We start from the raw sequence: 26,388 nt of genomic DNA, 5'->3' as shown, positions 1-26,388 counted from the left end.
TTTTTCCCCTTTAATAATGAATCATTTTCTTCTAAGAAAGCAAGCAAACAGAGTAAGTGAGAACATACATAGTTTTTGAAAAGAAAATACTTTTCAGCCTAATTGTGCCAATACCACTGCTGGTTCCATAACCTACACTGAGATCTTTCGCCTACAAAGCCTTTTGGAAAGCCAAAATACACAAAACTGCTATCCCCATGACTGCTGTTTACAGCCATCCCAAAGAAATACCTTTGTGAGGAGGAAGGGATGAGAAAAGTGGAAAGGATTGGTAGGGATTTTTTCCAAATAGAGTTCAAAGTGGTCCTCCTTAATTTTTAGACTTTGTTTTAAATAAAAGCAACCGTTTACCAAAATCTGGGTTCAATAAAAGTGTGAGAAAAAAGTCTATCAGGGCTGTTAAAAATTAAGTTACACCACTGTCTTGGGATGTCCTTAAGCTGCACCTTACTGGAAGCTGGGAAGGGGTAACAAAATATTGCATTATTCATGGAATTTTCTTATACTGTCCTCTAGAGAGCTGCCATTGGGTGATGGCATAGGAAGCTAATTAGACTTCTGTTTACAGTGATTTTTAGACTCTTTCCACATGCTTATACTGAAGCTCAAGATTGAAATATCAGTCCTGAGGTTCAGCTTTCAGCTACCCCATGCATCCTTTTTCCTAGGTACAGAAATTGCCCCTGTGGCTCAACTCCACCAAAGTTTACTGCAGTTGAGGTCTGCCAGCAGCTCTTAACCATGTGATCACTCCCTCGCTATAAGTCAAAAGGAGTTGACTTGGACGAGCACTACTTTAAGCTGTTTAATGTAACCCAGTTTATTTGTCATGAAAAGGATTAAGGGAAACACTCACTTGTGCAATTGGATGAGCAGGTCTAGAGGTGGCAAACTCCACAGGCGTGAGCATTTGTAAGGCAATGTTGCCACCGCTAGAAGAGAACATGTGAGCACATTGTCATAGTACTTGGAGCCTTCAAGGATTTTTCCTGCTTTGGTATAAAAACAATCCCCTTGCATTTCTTTCACCAGGCATGTTAGCCAGCTTTTTGTATTACAAAACATCTAGAAAAGCATGTGTTTATTTTCCTTGTTGAACACAGAAGGTAATGCTCATTTTGGGCAAACCCACAGAAGGGTTTATCCCAGATTTCTAATGATTTTTTTCATTGCGACTTTCTGTGTAAGTTAGTGTCTTGAGTTAGCAGGTTTGCAGACACTGTGTCAAGAGCATACTTGCAAGATTCAGGTTCATACCCTTTGCTTCAGTGTGAACTGTAGCAGGAATTGGAGGCCCAAGGTTCAGTCAGTCCTTTTAGTCTAGACATCTACAAGCATCCAGCAAAAAAAAGTCTATGCCTTGTATTTCATTAATTTTGATTCTCGCATAGCAAAGTCTTATTCCCATCCTTTGCACTGGACAGGAAAAGATCTCCTGGGTCATCATGTCTAGTTTTTGCTACCTCCAGCAACCACATCGTCTAATACATTTTGGAAACTAATTAGTCTCTACTTTAAAACAAATCCCATTTCCACCCCCACTTCTGCTAGTTAAGACTGCATGGCCCACTTCTCAGTTGCAAAGCATAATAAAATATCGAGACTGCCACAAGTTTAAGTTGTCCTTTGTCAGAGAGCTCCAGAAATCTAAGTGCAGGTACAGATTATGTATCTTGGGTTCTGTTGTGCTAATTATGATACTGTAATATCCTCCCCCTGGACAGAAGGAAAGGAGTTATTGCTGTGACAGAAGTAAACGCTTGAAGTATGTTTTTACTTAAGAAATAATTCATCAAAGGCCACACTTCTGGTCTGTAGCATATTCCATGAAATGGTTGAGTAATAACTGAAGGCTCCCATCCCACTATCCTCCTTTCATGCAAAGTGCTGACATTGAGCTAAAACTTTAGCCAATAATGCTGCAATGCACTTGAAACACAAAAGTTTGATGAGTTGCTCCAAACGGAATAATCCTTACGTGACTGCAGAATATAAATCTGAAATGGACTGTAAACCAAAAGCAATCAAAAAAATAATAGGCACTACATAATTATTACATCTGGGAAGATGGTAACATTCGTGACTTTTTCACAATTTTCTATATATCTGTTGATGTATTTAGGATTTCCAGTAATGCCAGATCACCCTGTGCTAGAGACAAGAAAGTATTTGTTACACAGAGTCTTCCGGAGCATAACGTGACTTTTTCCTTTGTTCTGCTCTGCCACAGGGTTGTCTCTCAGCAGTGCCACGGCTGGTTTGTGGTCCTGTTTTGGTGTCACCACCCTGAGTGTTCCTGGGGTACGCATGAAGTCCTTCCTTAGCACCTCTTCCGAGAAGCCCTGCAGCTGAGCAGCCCTCACAGTGGCCGTTTTTATCATTATATACTGGTCCTGTGGTCTTCATTATGTTATCTTTTTTTGCTGGCCGTTAAACTCAGAACATGCAAACCCTACTGCCCGTTTTGAGGCTTGCTCTTGCTCTGAAAGCCATGATGCTGAGCATGTGATGTGGTGCCATGGCAATGGGCCGTGATATCATAAATGCCAGCTGATTAGTTCATTTCTGGGACACACCAGAAAGAACAGCTGCATTGTGCTACAGAAAGTCCTTCCTCCAGAACTGCTCTCCTCTACCAGCAAAGAAAATAGAGAAAATGACTGACAAAAGTGCGCAGTGCTCCCTCTGCTTGTTCTGTTGAGCAGATCCCTCTTCAGGTCACCTACAGCTCCAGTGTGAGAGCATGAACGTGTATCTCCGGAGTGCAAAAGTGCTTCTATAGAGAACTTTCAAAGAGATTAGTTATTTGTCCTTCACGAATGTGTTTCACTATGCAGACCTGCTCTAGAAAGATGTCCTATACTTTCCCTGTCAACAGCAGTTAAATCTTGTTTGGAAGGAGAAAAAGAGCTGCCTTACTGTAGTCTCCTCCCTTCAATAGCTGTTTCAGTCTATCAGTGTTACTTGCATTAGTCAAGTCTAGCAAAATGAAATCTGTTTCTACAGCATGGCTACGGCTAAAGGTTTTTTGTAGTAAATACACTGATAATAATTTAACAGCACTAGTGGTTTGTGTTACATTGTGGAAACTGTCATTCCAGGCATAGCCTGCAGTGCGATAGTTCCCATCTATGTGACAGAATTGTTCACTTCAGTCCAAGAAGATAACCACATCCTACTGGAATAAAACATACCAACGGTTTATATTGTTGAAACTTTAAAATACTGTATTAAAAAAACAGTAATTGAACAGTTTTGTTTTGCTAGTTTAACTTCCTTCATGCCAGGCTTTTGAAGCGTGAAATGATGTAAACCCACTATAATGCTAGAAAACATGCAGCAGAATCTCAAGTACAATACAGATATTAATTTTTTTTGTAGTAGGGTGCCCAAAATTATAATAATTGTGAAGAAAAAGTGGCAAAAAAAAATTTTGTTGAGTTTGTTGATATTCCAATATTATTTTAATTTCCTCGTTCCCAGAAATAAAATTTGAGGGGTTTTTTTATACTTCTTAGCTGAGCAACCTTTAAAATGTTGAACGGCTTAGCAGCCTCACTTTGCAGGGCTTGAAATAACATCCGAATGCATACGGAATGTAGGAAAAATGCCTACACTGCCTCTCCCACTGCTGCCATCCCCACAAAGCTACCTGGAATTAAATGGATATGCACTGTGATGCATTTTTCTGGCAATGTCTGTCGTACTTTAGATCTCCAAGGATCCAGCTGAGCGGTTTCCAGGGTTTCTCTTACCTCAGTCATTTTCAGCCCACCTATCCTCTCTTCTTGCTCCCTCATCTTTTTCACAAAGGCTCCTGCCTAGCTTGTATCCCTCCACCCCAACGCATGCTCTTCTGCAGCCCGATTCTGCTCTCTCAGCTCTCAGCTCCTACATTCCTGTCCGCCTCCCACACACAGGGCACGAAAAGTTGCCCGGACACTCAGTAGCAAGCAGAGCAAATGAGAAGGACTAATCTAGATGACCAGAAAGAGGTCAGTGCCTCTGGCACCGTGAACGCTGAAAACAGAAAGTGCCAAGAGCCTGCCCACAGCGTTGTCCCTGACCTGTCGGCAGCTGAGGGAAGACCACTCTCTTCTCTTTTCTTAATTAAACCACAAAACCTCCTCACTGCTGTGCCAGTGGTGGGAAGGGTGTCACTGCCAGTTTGTATCTCCCCACTCTGGGTGGACTCCCGTCAATCACCCAGAGTAAACATCCCCACTCCTCTTAACAACTGACCAAAGCCTTTCTAAAGTTGCAGTGCAATGAAACCCCCACGATCCTGTTTAGCACCAGGGGAAGCTTTTGTAAGACTTTCCCCTAGTGGGAGGAACAATTACTGGATACAGAGCCTGGCCTTCACAATCCATCTGCTTAATTTATAGTGTGTCTCAACAGTACATCTCTGTCAACTCCATCTCTCCAACGGCAAGGCGTAACTGTAATTTAGGAGCTCAGCTATTTGAAAGACCAACCAGGCAACCATGATCTATTCCCACCCAGCAGATGAGGACATTGCTAAGGCAATTTCTCAATTTAAGAATGATTTTTTCTTTTTCTCTCTTTTCAGCCCTCTTTGCCAGCTGGCATCCCATTTTCTGCTTTTCCAGCGGGCATTGCTTCAGCTCAGCGTGATCCTTCGGAGGGGGAGCAGTAGCCTATTTAGAGCTTAAAAACACACAGAGATTTAGTGGCTGGAACCCAGGAGAACAACCTAGCAAGAAGCTGATGAGGGCATTTAGCCAAATCATCTCCAAAACACTATTGTTAAAAGAACCTGATATGCATGTTAAGTAAACATCAAATATGCAAAACCCAGCACATGTAACATGCAGATAATAGCATAAGGTAATGGGCCCTATCTCCAAATAAGTAATAGCACTCTCATAACCACAGGCAGTTCCAGTATTTTCTGTTCACTTTCAATGTCCTCTGAATGGGTCATATCTATAATATAATAAAACTCCCACAGGCTCCAGCAGGACTAGGATTTAGTGTTAAACCCTGGCTAAAAACGAGGGAAGAAATTTCTCTTGCACACAAACAGGCAAAAACTCTAGAATAAATGTGATCCAGGAAGCAATTACATAAAGGCGTTGATAATTTCATTTGCATATAAAATAATAACAACGGAAGCTAAATTATCCCATATATACAGAAACCCTGGGTGTTCAGGATTGGCTATTCATTATTCTCTTGTCATACAAAGCAATTCAGTCTGCAGCTGCATTTCTCTCTTACAAATCCAATTCAATCAAGAGAACCGAAACATCATTAGCAAACCCACTGATTTATCCACCAGGAAAGTGCTGATACAGGCTTCTATTCCTGCTGCTAATAAATTCTCTACATAGCAGTGTTTGCTCTCTCTAGGGATCTCCCATTATTCTAATGGCTACAGGTTTCTAACTTTACCGCTGGAATTTTTCAGCCTGAAAATCTGTAATAGTAGGGTGCAAAACCGGTGGGAGCCATAGGAAAGAAAGGACACAAGCCCAGAATGTGTACCCAGTTGCTAGAGATCATGTAAGTGCAGATGAAGCAGCACCTGGTGCCTTAAAAAATTGCTGTAATAAGACCTTTTTTTTTCCTTTCTGAAATACAACCATTGTCTCCTGTTTTGCTCATCACTTCCTCTCCCTATTTCCCTCAGTGGGCTTGCCTCCAGAGCCTTGCCTCCCTCTCCGTACCTTTCCCTGGCTCCTGCTTGCTTTGTCGCCTTGACTGCCAGCCTGCAGGGCTGGTTTATCTCTGCTCCAGCCCCTCTTCTCCTGCAGAAATGCAGCAGCTCTGAAGACCAGTGCTAGGTGTTGTCTCCTGTTCCTCCTGCACATCGTCTACCACCGGGGTTCCAGGCAGTCACCGCTGAGCTCATCACGGCATCATCCCGTTGCTGCTTTCGTATACGTGAGCCCTTACACACGGTGTCAAGGCCTGGGCACACACTTCTGCGTCCTTTTCAAGGCGGGCTCCAAACAGGGAAAGCCCGAAGGGAGTTGGAAGTGCCGTTGCCTTTTGGGCATAATTTCCCAAGCTGCAGTTTCTGTAACTTCTTTAAGGGTCCTGGGTCATTTTGTCTGCCAGGTTCATGTGACGTTTGGTTTGCTTGTGGCCCTTTCATCTTTTAAATACAAAGAAGTTATTTCCTTGGAATATGCGAGGCCAGAATCAATGTTCTGGGCTAAATGGCAGCTCAGAAACACTTGCTTTTGGCCTGAACTTAATTTAAAAAAACAAATGTACAAGAAGTACAAATCCAAATCCACCTGTGTCAGTAGCCCATGTTTAATACAGCTTTAATAAAAAGCTTTATTAATTCCTCTCTTGGAATGGTATTATTCTTGCTGAACATGATGTCCAAGGTAACAAGAATCAGATAACAGGAGTCCTAAAAAGCCACCTTTCTTTAAAAAATACTGGCTCTCCAATCTCTCTTATATATGCTATAAATGAAAGATAAAATGATTACTATGTAAGATACTTGACGCTTTAATTTATTTACTTTTTCATCTCTCCTAATTGGAGAATGGATCTATATTGGTGACTAGAGTGTGCTGCTTTTTTATTTTTAATCATATGCTCACGCATTTGTAAAAATTCAGTGTCTGGACTGAAAATAGGAGGAAAATGCTTATGTTTAGAATAGCTGTTTGAATTTTTTTAAGAAAAAACCACCATGTTTATTAGTGTAGGGAATGAGATGTTAAACTAATCTCCCAAAACCAAGATATAATATCAAACATAATCTCATTGTTATTTTTTAAGTTCCTCATTTGCATTCATCCTGGTTGGGCTTTGCTGGAGGGCTTTCGCTCACCTGACCGAAGTGGCTCGAGCTTTTTTATTCCTGAATGTCACACTTCTGGCAGTTCTAATGTGTTCGGCTTTCCGCGAAGTCAGATGGAGGTGAAGCGTTTCCGTGATGCCAGCAGACCTGAAGCCACAGCTTCCTTCCAAACCCACGCCTCACAGAGCTGATGGAAGACGTTGTGCCTTAGTCCCATTTCCATTATCTACCAGTGAAGAACCTGCAGGGTCGCACCGGCCGCCGTAGCTCCCGCAGCCCAGGACACCCATCCCCTGCAGCCTGTTTGCGCTATGCTGCTGCACCGCTGGGCACACCGAGCGAGTTACACCGCTGCTGAGTTACTGAGTCATGCCTGTCTTTTCTCCAACACATCACATTTTTTGCCACAAACCACAACTCTGAGCGTAGCCGTTTGCTCGAACTGGACCGTGCAAAGCGTGAAGACCAGTACAGAAGCATCAGAACCTAGTGTGCGGGGGGGGGGAACCCCAACATAAAACTCAAACCAGCATTTTTAAATGTGTATTGGGAGCAAACTAAAGCTGGGTAGCCCATTATGAGAGAATTTAACTCAGCTTTATAATACAGTTTAAGTCTCAGGCACCATTCATGTTTACAGAGCAGAATTAAAACCTGTAATAAGTTATGAGCTTGTGCCTATTGACAGAAGTGAAAAAATGAGAACTAAAATGAAATCAGCTGGCTGTTACTCAGCCTCCACTGCCCAGCTGGATCAGAAAAAGTGTTAAAATGAGTCCTGCAATTTTCCTTCCCAGCTCTTTGAGTTTGATTTTCAGTTTGCAAAAAAGGCACCTGAGAATGTTCTTAAATGCTCTCTGTGCCTGCCATCAAAGGAGTTTTCTACTTTGGAAAAAGAGAGCGAGCCTTGTCTCAAAATGTACTTTTGCCAGGAATTCTGTCCTGATTAGGCTGCCTTGGAGCACTTTCTTGGGTGGGTGCCATGCTGAAGTTATTGGATGGCAGCCATGTGTTCGACACTCTTAAAATAAAGTCTATTCCCTTAATTTGCAACTCAACATAAAACTTAGGTTAAGTCTATTGATACCACTGGAGGGTGGGGCTAACATACATATGTATGCAATTATTTTCAGGATATTGCAATGCGTACATATACACTCCCACAGAAGTCGCTCTGACGTTGAATACTAATGTTCCGTGGGTATGCATTTTGCCCCTGTCTGGTTTCTTCATTTGCAAATTATTCCACATTCAAATCTCCCCACTGGTACTAATGAAAATGTTGGATAATCCATACATTGGAGTCAGCTCCTCCTAAAGACACTAAGCTGGCCTCTCCAGCCCACACGACCCTACCCCACAACAGGAACTTGAAAGCATTTCAGTAAATGTTTATATCCAAGCCTGCTAGACTGAACCCTTCATCTCTGACCAAATTCAAGTGCATTTTTGAGCCTAAATGTTTCAGAATGAGGCATGTGGAAGAATGCCCTCACCAGGATCATTTTATCGTGACTTACATAGCAGGAGGTAAGACTTTTTTCTCCCTCACTTGGAGAAAGGGTTGTCAGCATTTCTCATCCACATTTCACAGATCCATCGAGGAGGATGAAACAAGGTGGGCTGCACATGGGAGGAAAGGTTGTACCGACTTGTATTTTTTCTGTATAACAGGCATCCGTTTTCAGAGATGTTAATTTACTCTTTCACTCACAAGCTTTCCGCTCTGTGTAATGCTTTACTGAGACCATCCACGCTCTTTCAGACCTCACATTACTTCCTACATGGTTCCCTACCAGGTGTGGGTTACCTACGTGGCATGCAGAGAGAGAAGGGCACAGAAGCAAGTGTGCACATCCAGAATAAAACCAGCTAATACCATCCTCTTCCCTCTGGTCTCCCCCCCGAACCCGGATCTGTCATGGACACTCACAGAATATCCACACACATAAGTGCAAAATACTGCGCTTAGGGTAAGGTCCCTCACGTAGAGCTACGTGAAAGATGGTTCTTCAGCTACCAAAAGTCCTAATCTAAACATTAATCTTTCCTTTTCAGCAGTATCTTCTAATTTATTTTTTTTTTTCACCTTTAAAATCACAGAGTGACATTGGTTATTCCAGAAGTGACTCGGGGTATATGAAACAGAGATGAGTCTATCTTTTAACACTGAAGATGTATTTAGTACTCCGTAATTAACACCAAAATGGTAATCACTAATTTTCGGATAAAATTAACTATGGTTCATTGGGAAAAATTATGCATTCTGTTGAATATATAATTATATCTATTCTAAAGCAATCACTGCTCATATTTACATATTGAGAAACGGTTGCTGGAAATATGACCTACTTGGTAATAAACAGTTTTGATTTTGAAGAATATTTATTCCTTACACTATCGTACCCATATGTTAAATTCTGGAAGGAATAACTGGCTACACTATATCAAATTACTTCTCATTTTTTATCTTTTCCTTTCTCTCTTTTCCCCCAGACTTCACAGTACCAGTGATCTGAACAATTTTGTTCAGCATTTTGTTGGACGAACTTTGCAAACAGCTCTCTGCAGTGAGCACTGAGAATGGGTTTTGGTAGCAGCAGTTGGAGTCTAAAGCAGATCAGCTTCACATAAAAGGTACAAACGACGTAGGAGAGCATGAGACATTCCCCTTAATCTACACCGAGATGCTGAGTTCAAAACACGAAAAGGTCACTTCTTTACACGCAGATGACAGTATAAAGTGATCCAATTGTCACCTTATTTCTCTTTAACATCCGTGGCCTCTGTAACGCCACTTTGAACAGAAGATCACATGGGAGAGAAAAACCCCAGCATGCCTCAACTGTACATGGAATCACAGAAGCTCAAGACAGAGAGGATGGATGAACCCCCTTGAGAAAGGCCACAGAGAACACTCACTCCAACTAAAAGCAGATTTTATCACTTCTGATTCCCTAAAATACACCCATGTTAACATTCAAATGAGGCTGGTTTATGAGTCCCTGATTTTATAAGGTTTTGGAGATTTGCAGGATTTTTGCAAAATCAAGCATAGGAGTGGCACCCTATACACTCACTCTAATCCTCTGGAAACTGGCAATGACTGCTACTCACTCACACTGCCTGTGTCGTGGTCAGAAGAAGTAATATTTACCATTAACCATTAGCTATTCACAGAGGGAGCCATGGGAGGAGGGCTCACATACAGCCAACGGTAGGACACGGTGTGACCTGAGAACCCACTGAAGCAGGCGTCCCACTAGAACATCTTTTTATTAAACCACTGCGTGTAATGCAACTAAATGTTTAGTCAAAGCTAAAACATTAAGTGGAAACATACTGCCTTTGATTCTGTTTTTAATTGGGAAGGTCTCCATTATCTAGGGCAATCTGTCTCGTTCGACAGCCTGAGGAAAGCCAGTAGGAGTGGAAAACAGAGGCAAGCAAACAGGTAGCGGCAGCTACCACACCGTTCTGTCCGCAAAGAAAATAGGGATTAATTTTAGAGCTAGGATGTTCTCCACTGAAAAAGTGGGGAAACAGATGGAGCCTGGTAAATTGAAACAAAAATAATGAAGAATTATGTGCAACCAGCCTTCACTCGCTCCCGAAATCTGTTTCACCACTGATTGCTGGAAACTGTCAAACAGCAGCAAAATACAGCGTTTCAGACTGATACCGTGCCCTCAGTTACAACTGGTGAGACCCTCCCTTTCCATCTTACCTCTCCTTGACTGATCTTGAGATTGAAATTAAATTCTCTTCTGCAAGTCAAATGGCCTCTTTAAAACATCTCCAGGGAAGAACACACTGCTCCAGACTAGGTTAGGAGATACACCAAGCATATTGCTATAGGGAGTGAAGGTGTTTCTTGAAATAGCTGGTATCATCACACTAGTATTAGGGTAACACTCCAAATAGAGAAACGTTTACAGGTGGTTACCCAAGCTATGGAAAATGTTTCGTGCACCTAGCATAGACGATGAATGACATTAATCAATGCAGAATTCTAACCTTCACCTTCTCTTTTATAGATCAAATCTGCAACGGCACCAGGTTGTTTTATAACCCCTTGATGCCAAGGTTGTCTGCATCAGTCTGGCTTCCAGCGTGATTTACAGCAGGCCTTTAGCCCGACCTTACAGCTACCAGCTATAGCACCCAAGGAGCCATTCAGGTACTGAGACTCGTGGAAACGCTGCACACTCCAGCCTTTCTCCTTTCGTTATGTACTAGAGAAAAGAGTAAGAGCATGGACCAGAACCCAGTTGTAAGCCTTTCCGAAATAGGGAAGTGCCTGTTTCTACAGACATCGTAGTTCTGAAATGAAATCCGTTTGTTTCTATTCCTAGTAGAAATTCCAGCCAAGTATTCCTGCCATCTTGACCTCATTGGAGTACTGTAATGCAGCTTTGCTTAAGGAACTGAAACTTCTAACATCAGCCCTCTCAGTTTCTCTCTTCACTTGTCAGAGACTCGGTATCTCTGTGAGTGGAAAGCCCCACTGACTGCTGAGCCATACATATAACCAATATTTGGACAGCTGTTCTTTGCTTTACTCTTTGGAGAGAAAAATGACCAACCTTTCTGAGGATGACAGAAAGCTAATAAAGGACAGCGAGTCCCTCCTCTCACTGCATACGCGTTAATATGGACAACTCCTTCTGCACTACCATCGGAATGTCTACCCCGTACTTTGGTGCAAGTATGTCAACCCAACCCGGACAGCACTGACCGTGTTGACCAGCTTCCCTGGAGCAACTAATCCCATGGATTTCAGCGATGCAAAGTTACCCGTAAGTGCAAGCGCAGTCAGAATCAGGGACATATTTTTCAGCTGATCCTAATATTAGTCAAGCAGTATGCTGCAAGAGCGTCACAGAATATAAATTTAACTAAAGAATTTATTTAAAAAAAAAAAATTAATGTATACCCTCACCAGCACATAGTGCTGCACACAGCGGGGTGCTCTTCTGATTTGCCTTCAGTTCCCACCATAATTTCAGTGCTATTTAGTGCCACTCTAGTTAAGGGTCATGTGCTATTTCCGTAATTAATCTCATTTTTCAAAGGTGCATAGCTCATCTAATTTAATTCCCAGTGGGCACTGGACGCAGCTTGCTGGATCAGCTTCGGTATGATTTTTTTCCCCTATCTTTGCAAAATGCCTTACTCAATCAATCCACTTACTACCTCTTAGAGAAGAGGCATTTACTCCCTGATCCCCCGGTGCTTGCATGGTGTTGGGCCCGTAGTCCTTACTGGAAAAACGTCTGTGTTCCTTAATCAATGCGAAAGCCTCAGATGATTTTGGCCCGAGAGACTGGGATTTTTCTTTGAATGGAAAATGAACCACATCTTTAACATTGCAACTTCATAGGTGAGCGCAGACAGACACTGCTTTGGGAGCAGAGGCCTGAAATCACAAAGTACGAACTAATTTCCCTGAACATTAGTGTTCACACTTTCGTCACTCCTTTGCCTTCGTGTTTTATTAATATGTTCTTAAGCAATCGATCTCATTTAGAGGGAAATAATACGGTTACATAATTTAATAGATCAGTTTGTTAATAATCATGGGAGAAGATGAAATGTATCCTTATACTTCACGTAAATAACAGAAAATTAGGATACTATTATTGTGACAAAGGCGAAGGAAGTGCATGCCAAGTACCCCATTAATGTAAATAATGATACTAGTCACTGTAGATGCATTTATTCTGACTAAAGAGCTGGCCTTTGCGCCTCAAGCAATCAAATCACTCTGATGGTAAAAGTCCAACTTAGAAAAGCAACTGCACCGAAAAAGCTGACTTTGCTACTCTCTTCCACGCCCATCGTCCGTATCCGTGAGGGCTCGCTCCTGTGCGACACCATTATTTTTGCCTCCAACACGTCCAGGCATGGAGGGGTTTTACGGGTAAGCTCCTGGTGCAGAAGCCACCGCCATGTCCCCAGACCACCCAGCCTCTTACTCAGGGGTCCCCATCGCCGGTTTTCCCCAAAAGCTGAGGCGCGTTTCTCACAGGGTTTAAAGAAACGAGAAAGCTTGCGCCAGGTCGCGTGGCCGGCACATCCCTCGAGCGTCGGCCGCCGCCGTGGAGCGACGTCCGCGGGTTGAGGAGAGTCCGCGGACGGTAGGAACGGCGCCGTCGAACACGAAGGCAGACCTCGACGGGACAACGTCGCGTTTGGGCGTGCGGCGGCCTTGCCGCTGCCGCGAAGCACCTCACCAAGCGGGCGCCTCTGAAGGTCAGGGGTGCCCTCATGGCCGTCTGTCCCAGGCGAGCAGCACCTGAGGCGGCGAGGGACAGGGCTCCTGCTCCCTCCTGGGAGCCGCCTGAGGACGAAGAGCTAAAAAAACCCCGTCAGGGAGCCAGGGGCCGCGGTCAGAAAGCGAGCCCTGCTTTCGGGGGGGGGACGCCCCGGCCCCGCGGCGAGGGCTGAGGCGAACGAGGCCGCCGCGGGCTTTCCCGCCTCAGGGGTTTCCCCCCCGCCGGGCCGCGGGGCGGCGCTCCGCCACCCCTGCCCCGCGGCGGGCCGGGCCGGGCCGGGCGAAGCCAAGCCGGGCCGGGCCGGGCCGGGCGGGGCCGTCCCCGCCCCTCCTCGCCGCGCCGCAGCCGCCTGAGGCGAGGCGAGCCCGCCAGTGTGAGAGGAACCGCCGCCGCCGCCGCGCCTCCCGCCCAGCCCAGCGAGGCACGGCAGAGCGACCCCCCCCCTCCCTCTCCCCACCACCGCACCGCCCGGGCGACGAGAAGCAGCCATGGGTAAGCCAGCCGGGCTGCGGCGGAGCCCTCGTACCCTCCGGGGCCGCGGCTGCGGGGAGGGAGGGCAGGTGCGGGGCAGACCCGGGGGGTCGCGGCGGCCCCGGCCACGGTCCGGCCTCTTCCAGCGTGGCGGGGGTGGGGGGGGGGGGAGAGCAGCGGCACCTCGGCGGCCGCAGAGCGCTCCCTCCCTTCAGGAACCGGATTATTTGCTACTGAGACTTACTACTGCGGGGTCCTGGGGCTGTAGTTTCTGGGCGGCGGTTGTACGCAGCCGGCCCGGAGCGTGTGTCTGCTCCGTGAAGCCGGGGGGCTGAGCCCGGGGCGGCCGGGGGGTCCCGTCCCCGCGTCCCGGTGGGGGCTCGGGGCCGGCGCCCGGAGCGACTCGGGTTTGGGGAGGGAGGGGGGGGGTGTCCCCGGTCAGCCCCTCTGCGCCAAAGACGGGTCCCCGGGGGGGGTGAAGGGGGGTCCCGGGGGGAGAGCGGAGGTGGCCGGTGGAGGCGGGAGGTGTTGGGTTCGAGGGGAGGGTTGGTCGCCCGCGTGGGTCGCTCGGTAGTCACCGCACGCGTTCAGCCTTCGGGGCCTTTTAGCCCGGGCTGCTTTCCTGCGGGCTTTGCTTTCAACCAACAATGGACCCGCATGAATTAAGCAGTAATGAAAGTTATGAGGTTTGAGGGGGGGGGGAAGGGGGAAAAAAAAAAAAAAAAGATAGAAAAATACAGCTGTATCTTTGGTCCGGCTTGCCAGTGGCGTGTTACTGCTTGGAGGTTGCAGCTGCTAAAGCAGAGCTATCGGTGCGTGCCCGTGTGTTAATATGCACATGCTGATGCTGGCACTGTCTCTGGTTTTAATTAAGAAGGAGGGAAAAGAAAAAGAATTAATTACTCAGCCAAACCCAAAGGAAGCTGACAGAATTCCTATGGTTGCTACTTTGTTAAATTAATTCGCATCACCTAATTCCTTAATTTCTAAATGCTTATTAACTGGTTTGTTCCCTAGCTTAGTGAAGATCAGGCTCCTGTAGTATTACGGTCTTTTTACTAAGCTTTTTTGAAGTTCCCAACTCCCCTTTCAAGGCACATTAAAAGTATGGATTCCTACTGCCTCTGCAGCGCTGAAGGCTGAAACAAACTGGCTGTATTACCGGCACCTTTTTTTTGCGTGCATATTCTGATACTCACTCTTTGGACTGTGCTTTCCCTATGTGAACTTCTGATATTAAATGAAACTGTGAAGTTGACAGCCTCTCCCATGTCTACATCTTGGTATCCTCCTCTTAACATGCGCTTTACTGCCATGGATTGATGTCAAATAAATCTTGGAATGGGGATGGAAGAGGGAAGGAGAGAAAGGCATGTTTTCCAGTGTCTTATTAAGAAAGTGTATCTTTGGATTGCAACATCTTATTTTGGGGGGGAATAAAGTTTATTAGATAACGTGTGTAAAATTGTTTTTAAGTGTCTTTGCTGCTAAGTCTAGGGAGTTGATTTTCCTTCAGTAAATTAAGTTGGTAGGCGTTTGAAATCAAGAAGTTGTTTGAAATCTTTGTGGGTGATTCATCTTGAGGAGAAGCAAATCTTTATTTTAGTCCTGAAAATCTTGGAAAAACACTAAAGTTAGTCTCGCAAGTTGTGGGTCTGCAACAGTGTGTGAAATGTGTGTTTTACGTCCGTATAGAATGTCTTGTCCTAAACGTAACAGTTGGGGAAAGGGGAGTGGAGAGAAGAAAATGTTTCTTGAGTGTTTTGCTAATAATGATGATGATAGCACAAAACTCCAAGGTCTGTTGGCTTCTTTGCTTAGAAGCATTGTTGGATGATCAAGCCGTGCCTGACTGGGTAATGGCGGCATGGTCAGTCAGGAGAGGGAACTTCTAGCACCAATTTCAGATGAAATACTTCAAAAAGAAGCCACAGAAAGAAGCTTTTGTCAGCTGGGGATCCAGTCCCTCATGAATACGACGTTTTGTTTCTGCCATTGCGTAACTGCTGCCTTGGCGTTAGGTAGGCTGAGGCTGATGTGACCGTCTAACCAGGACTTGTTTGGAGCCCTGGTGCTGCATTGAGCTTCCTGATCCAGTGGCAAGGATGTATTTGGTTCTCATTAGGACTGTATGAGTTGTCCTTGCTCACACAAAACTTTTGCGTAGGACTGGCCTGCTGAGGCTGTTGGTTATTTTTTTTTCTTTTTTTTTTTTTTTCTTTCCGGAGGTGCTGAGAGCCCACCGCGGCCATTGATGTTCATCAGTCTTTTGTCTGCCTCAGTGATTCTGAAAGCTGGGCATGTTGTGCTCAAACACCAGTGAGGGTTTGTGTCGGCTGGAGAGTTGTCAATAATAACCAGCGCAGTGCCTGGTGCAACTGGTGTGAGAAGACCCACCCGTTGGCATCTTGCCTCACACTCTCCCAAACGTAGCGTCTTGTCTAGGCAGTTATTTTACAGAGTGGAACAAAAAATTGAAAAGGTTTTTGTTTCTAAAAGTTTGAAAAGCCTGATAGAGTGTCATCTCTTGGGAACTGTGTGTTTTCATAATTTTACACCTTTTCTTCTTTGTATTCCCCAAACTGTTGCTTTCAAATAAGAAAAGTGATTGGAGCAGAGTGGGTCCGTGTATTATGTTTTGGTTGGTTGTTTTTTTAAAAAAGTGATACTGAGGAGAACACTCTGCACAAACAGGGGACGAAATGATGCCCGTCTTCACGTGGGTTTGCGTCCCGTCTCCCTGCGGTCCCTGTGCAGGAACTGCTGCCTCGCAGAACCTGCAAACCCAGGAGTTCCCAGGGGCATCACGCTGTGCCGCCCTGGGGCCGTTCCCTGTCCTTCATGCCTTCTGCAGCACATCCAGCTCCCCCACCAGTACTTGCTCCTGCATCCCAGAGCAAACTGTCCCTTCCTCGTAGCCAGTAACCTCAGGAGTTCCACCTTAGGGGCTTCTACCACCCATAGAAATGGTCCTCACTTTTATGTGAAATGTGTCCAAAGTAGGTTCAAATATTCCCTAAACCAGGCTTTCATCATAGAAACAGCTGGGGGCAAATCCTGAAAGAGAATCAGTCCTCTTTCTTTCTATTCAGCTATACACTTTGTTCAGGCAGGAGCTGAAATCTTTTGTGTGTCACAGTAATAGTAAAATCCGATTAGCATCCGTCATCAAGGGTGGCTGGATTTCAATTGCCAAGTGGTGTAGTCCATATTATGTTAGAACTTGCACCTCTTAAATATATTTAACCTTGTTCCTGTAAGAAAAGAAACTAATATTAAGTTTATCTTCTCTTAAAACCGGTGAAATACAAAATTTTATACTGCTGCCCTCCCTCTCTCTCCACGCCACCTGCTTAGGCTATTAAAAAGTACTTAATTTTGCCTTCTCACTGTAATCCTTCTCGTCTGAGAAGGAGGCGGAGGAGAAAATGTTGTGCATTTCAGATATTTCCCAGTATCCTAAACAATTTGTGGTTTTACCATATTTACAGATTCTCCCTCTTGCTCTCTTTCTAAATGTGTCTTCAGTAATATAGGAAATCTGCTGTCCCCTGTGTGAATTATGGTATGTCTGATAGATCTTGAAATGTTACATGTCGGAAGAACATACTGGATTATAGATTATATCCCTGGGAGGACTGAGCTGTGGCAGTGCCCGATTATCTGTCTTTTTCAGAGTGTTTTTGTAATTTCTTAAACCAATTGAAATCTGCAGGTCACTTTCAGTGTTTAAAGGACTTTATTTTTCTCAAGCCAGATCTCTTTTTTTAAAGTTTGCTTCCATGTGTTGCTATTCCAGCAGTAGTCGTGTTGTAAGCATTGGGGTTTTTTCTACGGTATTTTTTCTGTAGCCTTTGTTTTTCAAGATTATTGCTATCCAATCACAGAGTGGTTTGGGTTGGAAGGGTCCTTTGAAGGTTAGCTGGTCCAACCCCCCTGCCATGGGCAGGGACATCTTCTGCCTTGCTCGAAGCCCCGTCCAGCGTGACCTTGAACACTTCCAGGGATGGAGCGTCTAGGGATGGGGCATCTACAACTTCTCTGAGCAATATTTAGTAATACCTAAAGTCACTACTCTAAAAAATAAGTCCAAAGTCCATCTCAGGATGAGGTTAAAATAAAAGAAACCCAGTGAAGTCTGCTTCTTGGTATCTTTTTTATTCTTCGTGCAGCGGCATCGTGTCGTCCCTGAGTGGGTGTGCATTCTCGTAGCGGGGATTTTGTTTTCCCTGAGATATACAGCTGGTGCAGCCAGATGCAGAATCACTGCACATATTGTACTTCCACTGATGGTATTTGGATGTAAATGCATTGTTATCTTTCTAGAAGTGCGAGCACGTTGCATCTGGTGAAATTTCACTGGGGTAAAGCATTTGCGGAGGGAGCTGCTGTGGGTTGTTCCATTACCACGCTCCCCACGATGGCTGTTCTTCCCACTGAAAGCTCCTGGATTTCTCTTCTTTTTGACCTCCCCCATGTGTACCCCTGCTGCGTGTGCCCTTCTCCCCTCCTCAGACACACACGCCTATACTGGTCCCCAGCACCTTCCCGGGCTGCGCATCTCCCTGCTCCTCCATGCAGCTCCTTGGGCCGTTCCTGCTGGGGGACGGAGCCGTGGGAGCTGCCTTCCCACGAGTTGCTCAGGTCCACCCGCAAAAAATTTGAACCCTTTGTGGCACCACGGTGTTAACGCTGCGGAGGATGTATGTATTTGCTTCTAGTGTACTTTTAACGTAGGTGCTTTTTACCCTGGAGCGTGGGGTGGAGGCTCGCTCCCGGTGGAGCGTGTGGCATCTTGCTGGGGTGCTGGTCTGGTGGGGTGTATGGTGGCACATTTGGGGGGTCGTTCTCCAGAGTTCACCCCGGCATGCTTGTGGCCGGATTGGTTTGAGCCGTCCAGGGAAATCAAAATCCTTTCTGTTCTCCTGGCGGGTTCTTTAAAACCTGTTTGGGTGCGAGTGCCTCTAGGTTTGAGTTGTGGTAAGGAAAGGTAGTTTAGTCTCCATGCGGGAGGGACATCAAAGGTGGTTGTATTAAAGTAATATGGGTCTCAGCTGAGCCTGCGAGGCTCTGTACAGATGCAGAAGCCTGCGCTGGGAGGGTTACTGTGTCAATACCCACAACGGGCAAAGGATGAAACAGAGCCATGGTGGCTCTTGTCCATCGCATCCTTGTTGTAAGGTGGCTTCTTCCAGGTCGTGAGCAACGTAGCCTGTAGCCTGGAGGAGGCAAGCTCAGTGTGACAGTACTGAGGGAAGAATCCACATCTCCTATCCTCTCCCAACTTTTCTTCTGCAGGCAGGCATGAATCTCTGACAGCTGGGCTGCCAGGATGGCTGTGCCTACCAAAATTCCTCGTCACCCCTCCCCTGTAAACACAGGGAACAGTGGAGGAGGTTTTACCATGCAGTATAACAAATAGATAGCATCGTATGTATGTACCACTTAGTCCTCAGCTGTTTGTTACTTTCTATTGCTGCTCTGTCTTGGTGCTTTGGCAGTCTCCCTCCCCATAATTATTTGTCTCTTGGGTTTTAGGCTCAAAAGCTTGCATGCGGAGCTGTGGCTTGGGAAACATTTACAAGCAACACAGAGAACTATGAGAATTCGACATCTTTTGTTCTCCCTGGTTTGGGAGCTGTTTGACTAGCAGCAATTTCAAAACGTGAATGGAGCTTATGTTTCATTAATAGAAAGATGTGCCTGATGCAGAGCTATCGCGTGGTACAAAGCTCGGCGCTTTGCTGTGCGTCAGTTTTGTGTGTGTTCGTTTTATGCTTTGATACTTCAGTGTGTGTGACACTTGAAGTGTTAGCCTAAAGTTATGTGTACAGAAAACAACTTTCAGGATTGTGTTTGTACTTAGTGTTTGGGGTTTTTTTTGCCTGGGGCCAAGAATGTTGAAAAGGACTGTGGTTCAAAGATAGCTGGGACCAGGGTCATGAAAAAGACTGGACTTCTTGAAGTTAGGAACTGATTTGGTGTATCCATCATAAGATAAAGCCTTCATTATTTTGTGGGTTTTTTTTACTGTTTTATTAAGAACAATCATTGCGTATTGCAGTCTAAAACTCTGTCTTTGTATGCTTCCTTCAATGCCAATGAAAATCTAAGAATTGTCCCGGTCTAAATTGGAGAGTGGGATTGCACTGAAGGCAAACAGGGCAAAACTTGCTCCGTTAGTGGCTCGGGAGTAAGGAAGCAGCTGGCTTGCCTTCCAGGTGCTGGTTTGTGGGCTGGCAGGCAGAAAGGACACCTTGTGTTAACAATGCAGCCGGTCTGGAGATCCAAAAACCAGAGTAAATGGTGGGAGTTCGGCCAGGAGAGGATTACGTTTTGAGAAGTGCGCTGGTTTTTTTTAACATTGGAAACGTACATCTGGGCTTATTGGCAGTTTTGCTGAGCTGGAGCCGTGGAGCCTGCCGCTGATGGCTAACGGAGGAGGAATCCGACTCCCTCGTGTTCCCAGCAAGGCACAGCTAACTGGGACTCTCTGATGTCTGGTTTTTGCTTTGCCTTTTAGTCTACGTTTTTGTCAGCTTGCATGCTAGAAAATTCACTGAGTCTTTTCAGTCCTAAGGCTGAGTGTGCGTGGGTGAAGCTGCCGGGTGAAGGTGAGCGTTGGCTGCCTGCACCCTTCGTGAGCCCGCTCAGGAGAGCGGCTCCTGTTGCGTCTTAGTATCTCTTCAGGAGAGAGTTCCCGCTGGTCTTTTTTTTAAAATCTTGGGGCTTATATGTGTTTTGCTTTCTGGTGGGACACAAGTGTTTCATGACACAAGAGAGTGCTTTCATCGACTGAAGACATCCTTCTAAAGCTTCTTAAGTCTAGGTTCTGGGAACCTCTGTCAGGATTTGCTGGAATGAAGTCCTGGGCACGCACTGGGCTGACAGATGCCATACAAATCTGAATTAGTGCAGAGCTCTGGCTGGATCTGAGTACTTTTTCCTAACTTCTCTACTTAAAGTAATTTTAATTTTCTTGTTGGTTGTGTTTTCTGTATCTTGGTTTTGGGGTAGGTTTTTGTTAAGGAATAACTTTTTGAAGGTGTTAAATGATTGTTGTTTGTGTGTAACCTTACACTTCTGTTACCAGAACTGTGTTAACGTAAGTGTCATGCACTTTCCCGAACAAAAGTATAAAATGAGTTGTTGTATTTGTTAGGCACACAGCTGAAAATAAGTTTGCCCCATGTAGCTTCCCTTGTGGGAAGTTAAATGCTTCTCTTGAGCTGCTTAGGCATGTATTACCAAAAAAAAAAAAAAAAAAAGTCAGGAGGAGAGAGAGATGACTAGTGGGAATATTTGGAGCTGAGAACTTCTGGAGCAGATCCCTGTGCTTGCACCAAAACATCTGTCAAGAGCTAATGACTTGCAAGGTGTAACGAACAATAACACTTCATGCAACATCTGCTTAGGCTCTGTGATGGGCACTGGTACAAAAGCCTTGAAATCTCCAAGATATTTGTCATACCATGTCAGGGGAATATAACAGAATCTAGTGCATCATCTATTATTGCCTGCTCCCCAGCCAGTGAAGTTATTAGGTACTAAAGCTGATAACTCTTTTGTTGAGCCAGAGTTTTACGTAAGCAAATACAAGGAATGCAATGCAGAGGGGGCTTGGCTATGTGTGACTGATGTAGCCCATGTTAGTCATTATTTCCCTCATGCAGTGTATACCTTCACTTCATAGATGTTTCTCCCATTCTGTGCTGAAATTAAAGTGGTAATTTCTCATGCTTGATAGTTAATTGTCTGATGACAATCCTCCATTTCAGATAATGCGTGGAAACTTAAAGAAATAATGACATGGAGTGAAAAATAGCCAGTTAAGTAATTTTGCTTTTTATAGCCTGTAATTTTTAGTCCCTCCCTTTAAATTATTTTTAAACAGTTTGAAAATACCTGTTATTCTCCTCAAACTTGAGCTATGAGTGGCATATAATAGGTACTTAATCCTTAACCTTCTCCTGAAATTCCTTGAGGTTTTTCATCTTATCGGCTACTAATATGCTTGCAATGCTGTGTTTGAGAAATTGTTGTTATCTACCACCTATTAAATTCCTCTTATTCCTCAGTGGAAACCTCAGGGAGGCAGAAAAGAACCAGGAAGGAGTAAAAAAACCTCTTGAAAATGCTAATTTAAGGTAGCCATGGTAGATTGAAGGTAAGTATTTGGGGAGTGGGTGGAACTGAAACAAAACACAAATGAGGTAGCAGCATGAGTCAAGACTCAAATGATTTTAGCCTTAAACAGTCTGCAGATTTCATTAAAATGATTTTATTTTCCTGTAAAACTTTATTTCTGGATTTTCTTAGGTTTCCCATGGCTGTCATCATTCAAACTGCTGACTGTTTTCCCCATTATGGTGAGCTCCCCAGCACACCCCGGCACGGTTTAGGCTCTTTCCATCATCCTCGCAGAGAGGAACTGCTGGACCTCATGGTCGAACCTCGTCCTTTCCTCCCTCTAGGCTGTTTTCTACCAGGTTTTGTGGGCAGGGGATGCGCGGGGGTAGATAGTTCCCTGTCCCCCCTTATTCCTGTTGGCATTGGATCCTCCATTGAAGGTTTTCTCCCCAAAATGGTGGCCGAGAGCGCTTGCAGGTTTTGCGTGCGTGTGATTCATGTGTGGTAGAGGAGCATGGCTGTGACACCATCCAATGGTGCACTGGGCATGTGCAGGTGTGTTTTCCATGGACAATGTCTGTCTGTGATAGCTGCTACCTTTTATCTGTTTCAAAGTGAGTGGTGTACCCCTCCTAGAGATAGAAAACAGTGGGGACATTGGGAGAAACAGCTTTAAAATAAACAAAGTCAGGAGACACTCTCTTAAAGCAAAGTGCTTTACTGGAGGGAAGACGGAGGCTTGGCTTTCTGTTCCCACAGTAACAGAAGGGCACGGCACATGTGCAATATTAAATGTTGTTGCCAAGGCTAATGGGAATGTCCCAGCTGCTGTTAAAACCTCACATATAAATGTGTTAATTACCGCACACTGAATCTTTTTTTTTTGTTCTTATAAGAACATGCAAAGAAAAAAATTCAGGAAAATATCAGTGTAGTTACAGTCAGCGCTAGCTACTTCTTCCCCTTACAAAATGCATTTAGTTGATGAAACTATTTTGTTTCATGCTTGATTAGTTGATTTTAGATAGCATTGCTATTTTTTGTATGTAGAGGTACTTGCCAAATTGTTCAGTATGCTGGCTGTAGGATGGCAGTCTACTTTCTGAAGTTCACCTACCCTCTTAGAAAGAATTCTGTTCAAATGGGTTAGAGAATTAAGAATATTCCTTGTTTGCAACACGGTTGTTGGAGTTTAACTGAAGGATGAGAATGGAAACAATACCTGAGTTTCTGTTAAAAAAACAAACCCCACCAGCTACTTGGAAAGGTGGTATCTCTGTTCATCAGTTATTCCTCTGGCATGCTAAATGGGTCCCTGTGGAGGACTCCTGAGGAGAGTCTTCTATGAACTTCGTAAGATGAGACAGAAGGGGAGAAGCAGTTATCCAGCCAAAATGTGAGTTTCCAAAGCATTCCTTTCTCTTTCCTGTGGTATAAGGCAGGTTTATGGATTCAAAAAATGCCATCATGCTTGCTTAAGTTCTCATCTACTGTAATCCTTCTTAAAATACTTGATCCTTAACCCTTTGTTTTTTAAGGAAGAGGATGCAAGGATTAGTAGGAGGGAAGCATGCCTTTTTCCTTCCATATGCGTTAGCGAGCGTGACTGCTGTGCCCACTTCCCACATGGGCAGTAGTCTGTCTTCTTCTGCATGTGTGAAACGTCCCTTATGTTAGCTCCTATACCTTGTAAATAAAGTAAGTGTTTTCTGTTGCCTTACTCAGAAAATATGTCAAGCTTTTTGCTGCATATGCTTCGTTGCTCCGACACTTGTGCTTTGCATTTGCATCTGGGTATTAGATCTCTGCGGAGAGAGATTTCTTCTCCTTACCCAGGTTTAAACACAGGAGAGAAATCATAGTATCATAGAATGGTTTGGGTTGGAAGGGACCTTAAAGATCACCTGGTTCCAACCCCCCTGCCATGGGCAGGGACACCTTCCACTAGACCAGGTTGCTCAAAGCCCCATCCAACCTGGCCTTGAACACTGCCAGGGATGAGGACAACCTCTCTGGGCAACCTGTTCCAGTGCCTCACCACCCTCACAGTGAAGAACTTCCTGACATCAAATCTAAATCTACCCTCTCTTGGTTTAAAGCCATTACCCCTTGTCCTATCACTACATGCCCTTGTAAAAAGTCCCTCTCCAGCTTTCCTGTAGGTCCCCTTTAGGTACTGGAAGGCTGCTGTAAGGTCTCCCCGGAGCCTTTTCTTCTCCAGGCTGAACAATCCCAACTCTCTCAGCCTGTCTTCATAGGAGAGGTGCTCCAGCCCTCTGATCATCTTCGTGGCTCTCCTCTGGACCTGCTCTAACAGATCCATGTCCTTCTTTTGTTGGGAGCCCCAGAGCTGGATGCAGTACTCCAGGTGGGGTCTCACGAGAGCGGAGTAGAGGGGGAGAATTGCCTCCCTCGAGTGGCCCAGGATACAATTGGCTTTCTGGGCTGTGAGTGCACATTTCTGGCTTATGTACAGTTTTTCATCCACCAGTACCGCCAAGTCCTCCTCCTCAGGACCACTCTCAATCCACTCATCGCCCAACCTGTACTTGTGCTTGGGGTTGCCCTGACCCATGTGCAGGAACATGGCCTTGGCCTTGTTGAACTTGCACTTATTTGCCATTTTAATAGTATTTTCTTGTGTCAGGCTGAATCACTGACATCACAGCAGTATCCCAAAACTGAATTGATCCTGAGCTGCTCCGCGTGGTCCCAGAGACATTCAGGCTTTTCCTCTTGGGCACTTGGATGACTTCCGTAGTCGCGAGTGGACTTGCAGCAGGAGCCTTCGCTCTTTGGTGGCAGTCGTGGCCGGAGCTGTGATGCTGAAAGCCTTCAGGCTTGGCAGCTGCTGCATGCCCCGCTTTGTCTTGAAGGGGACAGCTGGGAAGAGCACCTCGGTGACAGCCTGCATCCCAGGCCTCCTGCAGCACTCAGGATGTACCGTGCCAGTGCTTCCTGCTAGGAGATACTGGCAATTAATTTAAAATCCTTCCCCTAGGTCACTGCGGCTTTTAAGGAGCTTTTGCACTTATTATCTCAGAAACGGCCTTTCTTCCCTGAGCGTGACCTGCCAAGACAGCTGTGTTTCTCTTAAGCGCTGAAGTTAATGATACAAAACATGAGAGGAGGAGAGCAGGATTATAGCTGCTTTTCGCTGTGTACCCACTGCCAGCGTCCCTTGTGTGGGAGAGCAGGATGATCTGGGGCTTTTGTGGCTGCAGGACAAAGTGTAAGGCATGACTTGGGCATCTGCGATCCTTTCCACAAGGGGTTTTTGAGGGTGGTGCTCCTACAACCTTTCTGGGCTTAGTGTGAAACAAGGCAAGCTTTCTTTTTTCCTTTTTTTTTTTTTCTTTTTCCCCTTGTGTCTGCCTTTTTTTTGTTGTTTTTTTTTTTGTTTGTTTGTCTTTTCGTTGTTGTTTATGGAATGCAATGGATGCAACAGAAAAGACTTTTTGCAGATGTAAAAGTAATATTGCATAAAAGGGTGTTCCTTGTGTTTGTGTATACCGCTGATATACGCTTCATTTATAATGAGCCCAGTGGACTAGGTGTCTTTGCATCTGAGGGTAATCACAAAGCCCCTGTATGCACTAGGGCAAAAGTTGCTCAGTGGGGATGTCTGGTAGTGTTCTGTCTGGGCCGTATAGCTTCTTTCCTATCAAGGTTTGTATAGTAACCCAAACTTGCTTCTGTTGACATGGCTTTAAATTGGCTATTAACTCGCTGTCTCACACTTTAGCATGCAGACTTTTTCATTTCCAGCTTTGCTTGGGAGCTCCGTCTCCTGCTGTCTCTTTTCATGAAGCTGTGTGTGGGCTTACCTGTAGCACGCACGGCAGGAGTTTGCACAAGGAAATATCTTCCCAAATGTTATCCCTGGCAGCTGTGCCCCTGCGGAGGCACGTGGAAGAGGCAGGGCAGCAGTGCCAGCAAGCTTCACCACTGTCTTTTCTTTCCCTCATAGCTATGGTGACCCTGGATGTGAGACCAGGAATGTATGCACGGGAGATGATTTAAGGAAATGTGCAGCACTACATACTAATTAATTCAGGTCATGATACTCATAGGATAAGCACAGCCGCTTCCTGCCTCCCAAGTAGTTGCCGCGGTTCTGATGTGAACCTCCTTGGCTTATGCCAAGAAAAAACCTGCGTGGTAATTAAAACGAACCTGAACTGCTTTAGAGGAGCCTGGTTTGAATTAGGGCATGGTTATTAACTCTAGCAGTATTTTGGCTTTGCTAAATCTTTCCATTTCCTTCCGTGCCGTTCATTCCCTTGCCACTCCATCAGCTCAGATACGTCTGCTGGGGTAGCATCTGTTTAGGTGAGACCCTTCATCTCTGTACAGAAAACAAGGGCTTGGCTAACACGTACCGCAAGTCAAGGTGGGACTCTGTCAGGCGTGCGGTGCCCGCTGCAGAGCTTGCTGATGGCTGACAGGGTCTTGTGTTAGCCCATCTTCAGAAAGCCAGGACTATGGGAGCAGAAAATGGGGAGTGAAAAGGTAACTCTATTGTGTGCATAACTGTACTGAATGCTGTTCCTCCCATGGGCATCTGAAATAGTTAAAAAAATCAGACTGCTTGGAGTTACTGCATTAAATCCAAGTCCTTTGGGCTTTAAGGGCATTGCCTTTTGTATGCGTGGGAAATTCAGGAAAAAGCAAGGGTACAATGGAGTTTTAATCTCAAACCATGGAAGCTCTGTCAAT

At 45.2% G+C, this 26,388-nt stretch overlaps 1 protein-coding gene across 1 annotated transcript in view; it reads left to right on the top strand.

The window, feature by feature from the left end:
• Positions 1–13,406: 13,406 nt before the first annotated feature.
• Positions 13,407–26,388, top strand: part of GPM6B (glycoprotein M6B) — a 113,335-nt gene continuing 100,353 nt past the window's right edge. The window contains exon 1 of the mRNA XM_075057542.1: positions 13,407–13,560. Coding sequence (XP_074913643.1) covers positions 13,557–13,560 — 4 coding nt within the window. The 5' untranslated portion in view covers positions 13,407–13,556. The remainder of the gene's footprint in view (positions 13,561–26,388) is intronic.

The sequence above is a fragment of the Buteo buteo genome, chromosome 25, assembly GCF_964188355.1.
Source record: "Buteo buteo chromosome 25, bButBut1.hap1.1, whole genome shotgun sequence".
Lineage (NCBI taxonomy): Eukaryota > Metazoa > Chordata > Aves > Accipitriformes > Accipitridae > Buteo > Buteo buteo.
Note: the sequence above shows the minus strand (reverse complement) of the source record. Positions and strands in the feature narration are given on the sequence as shown.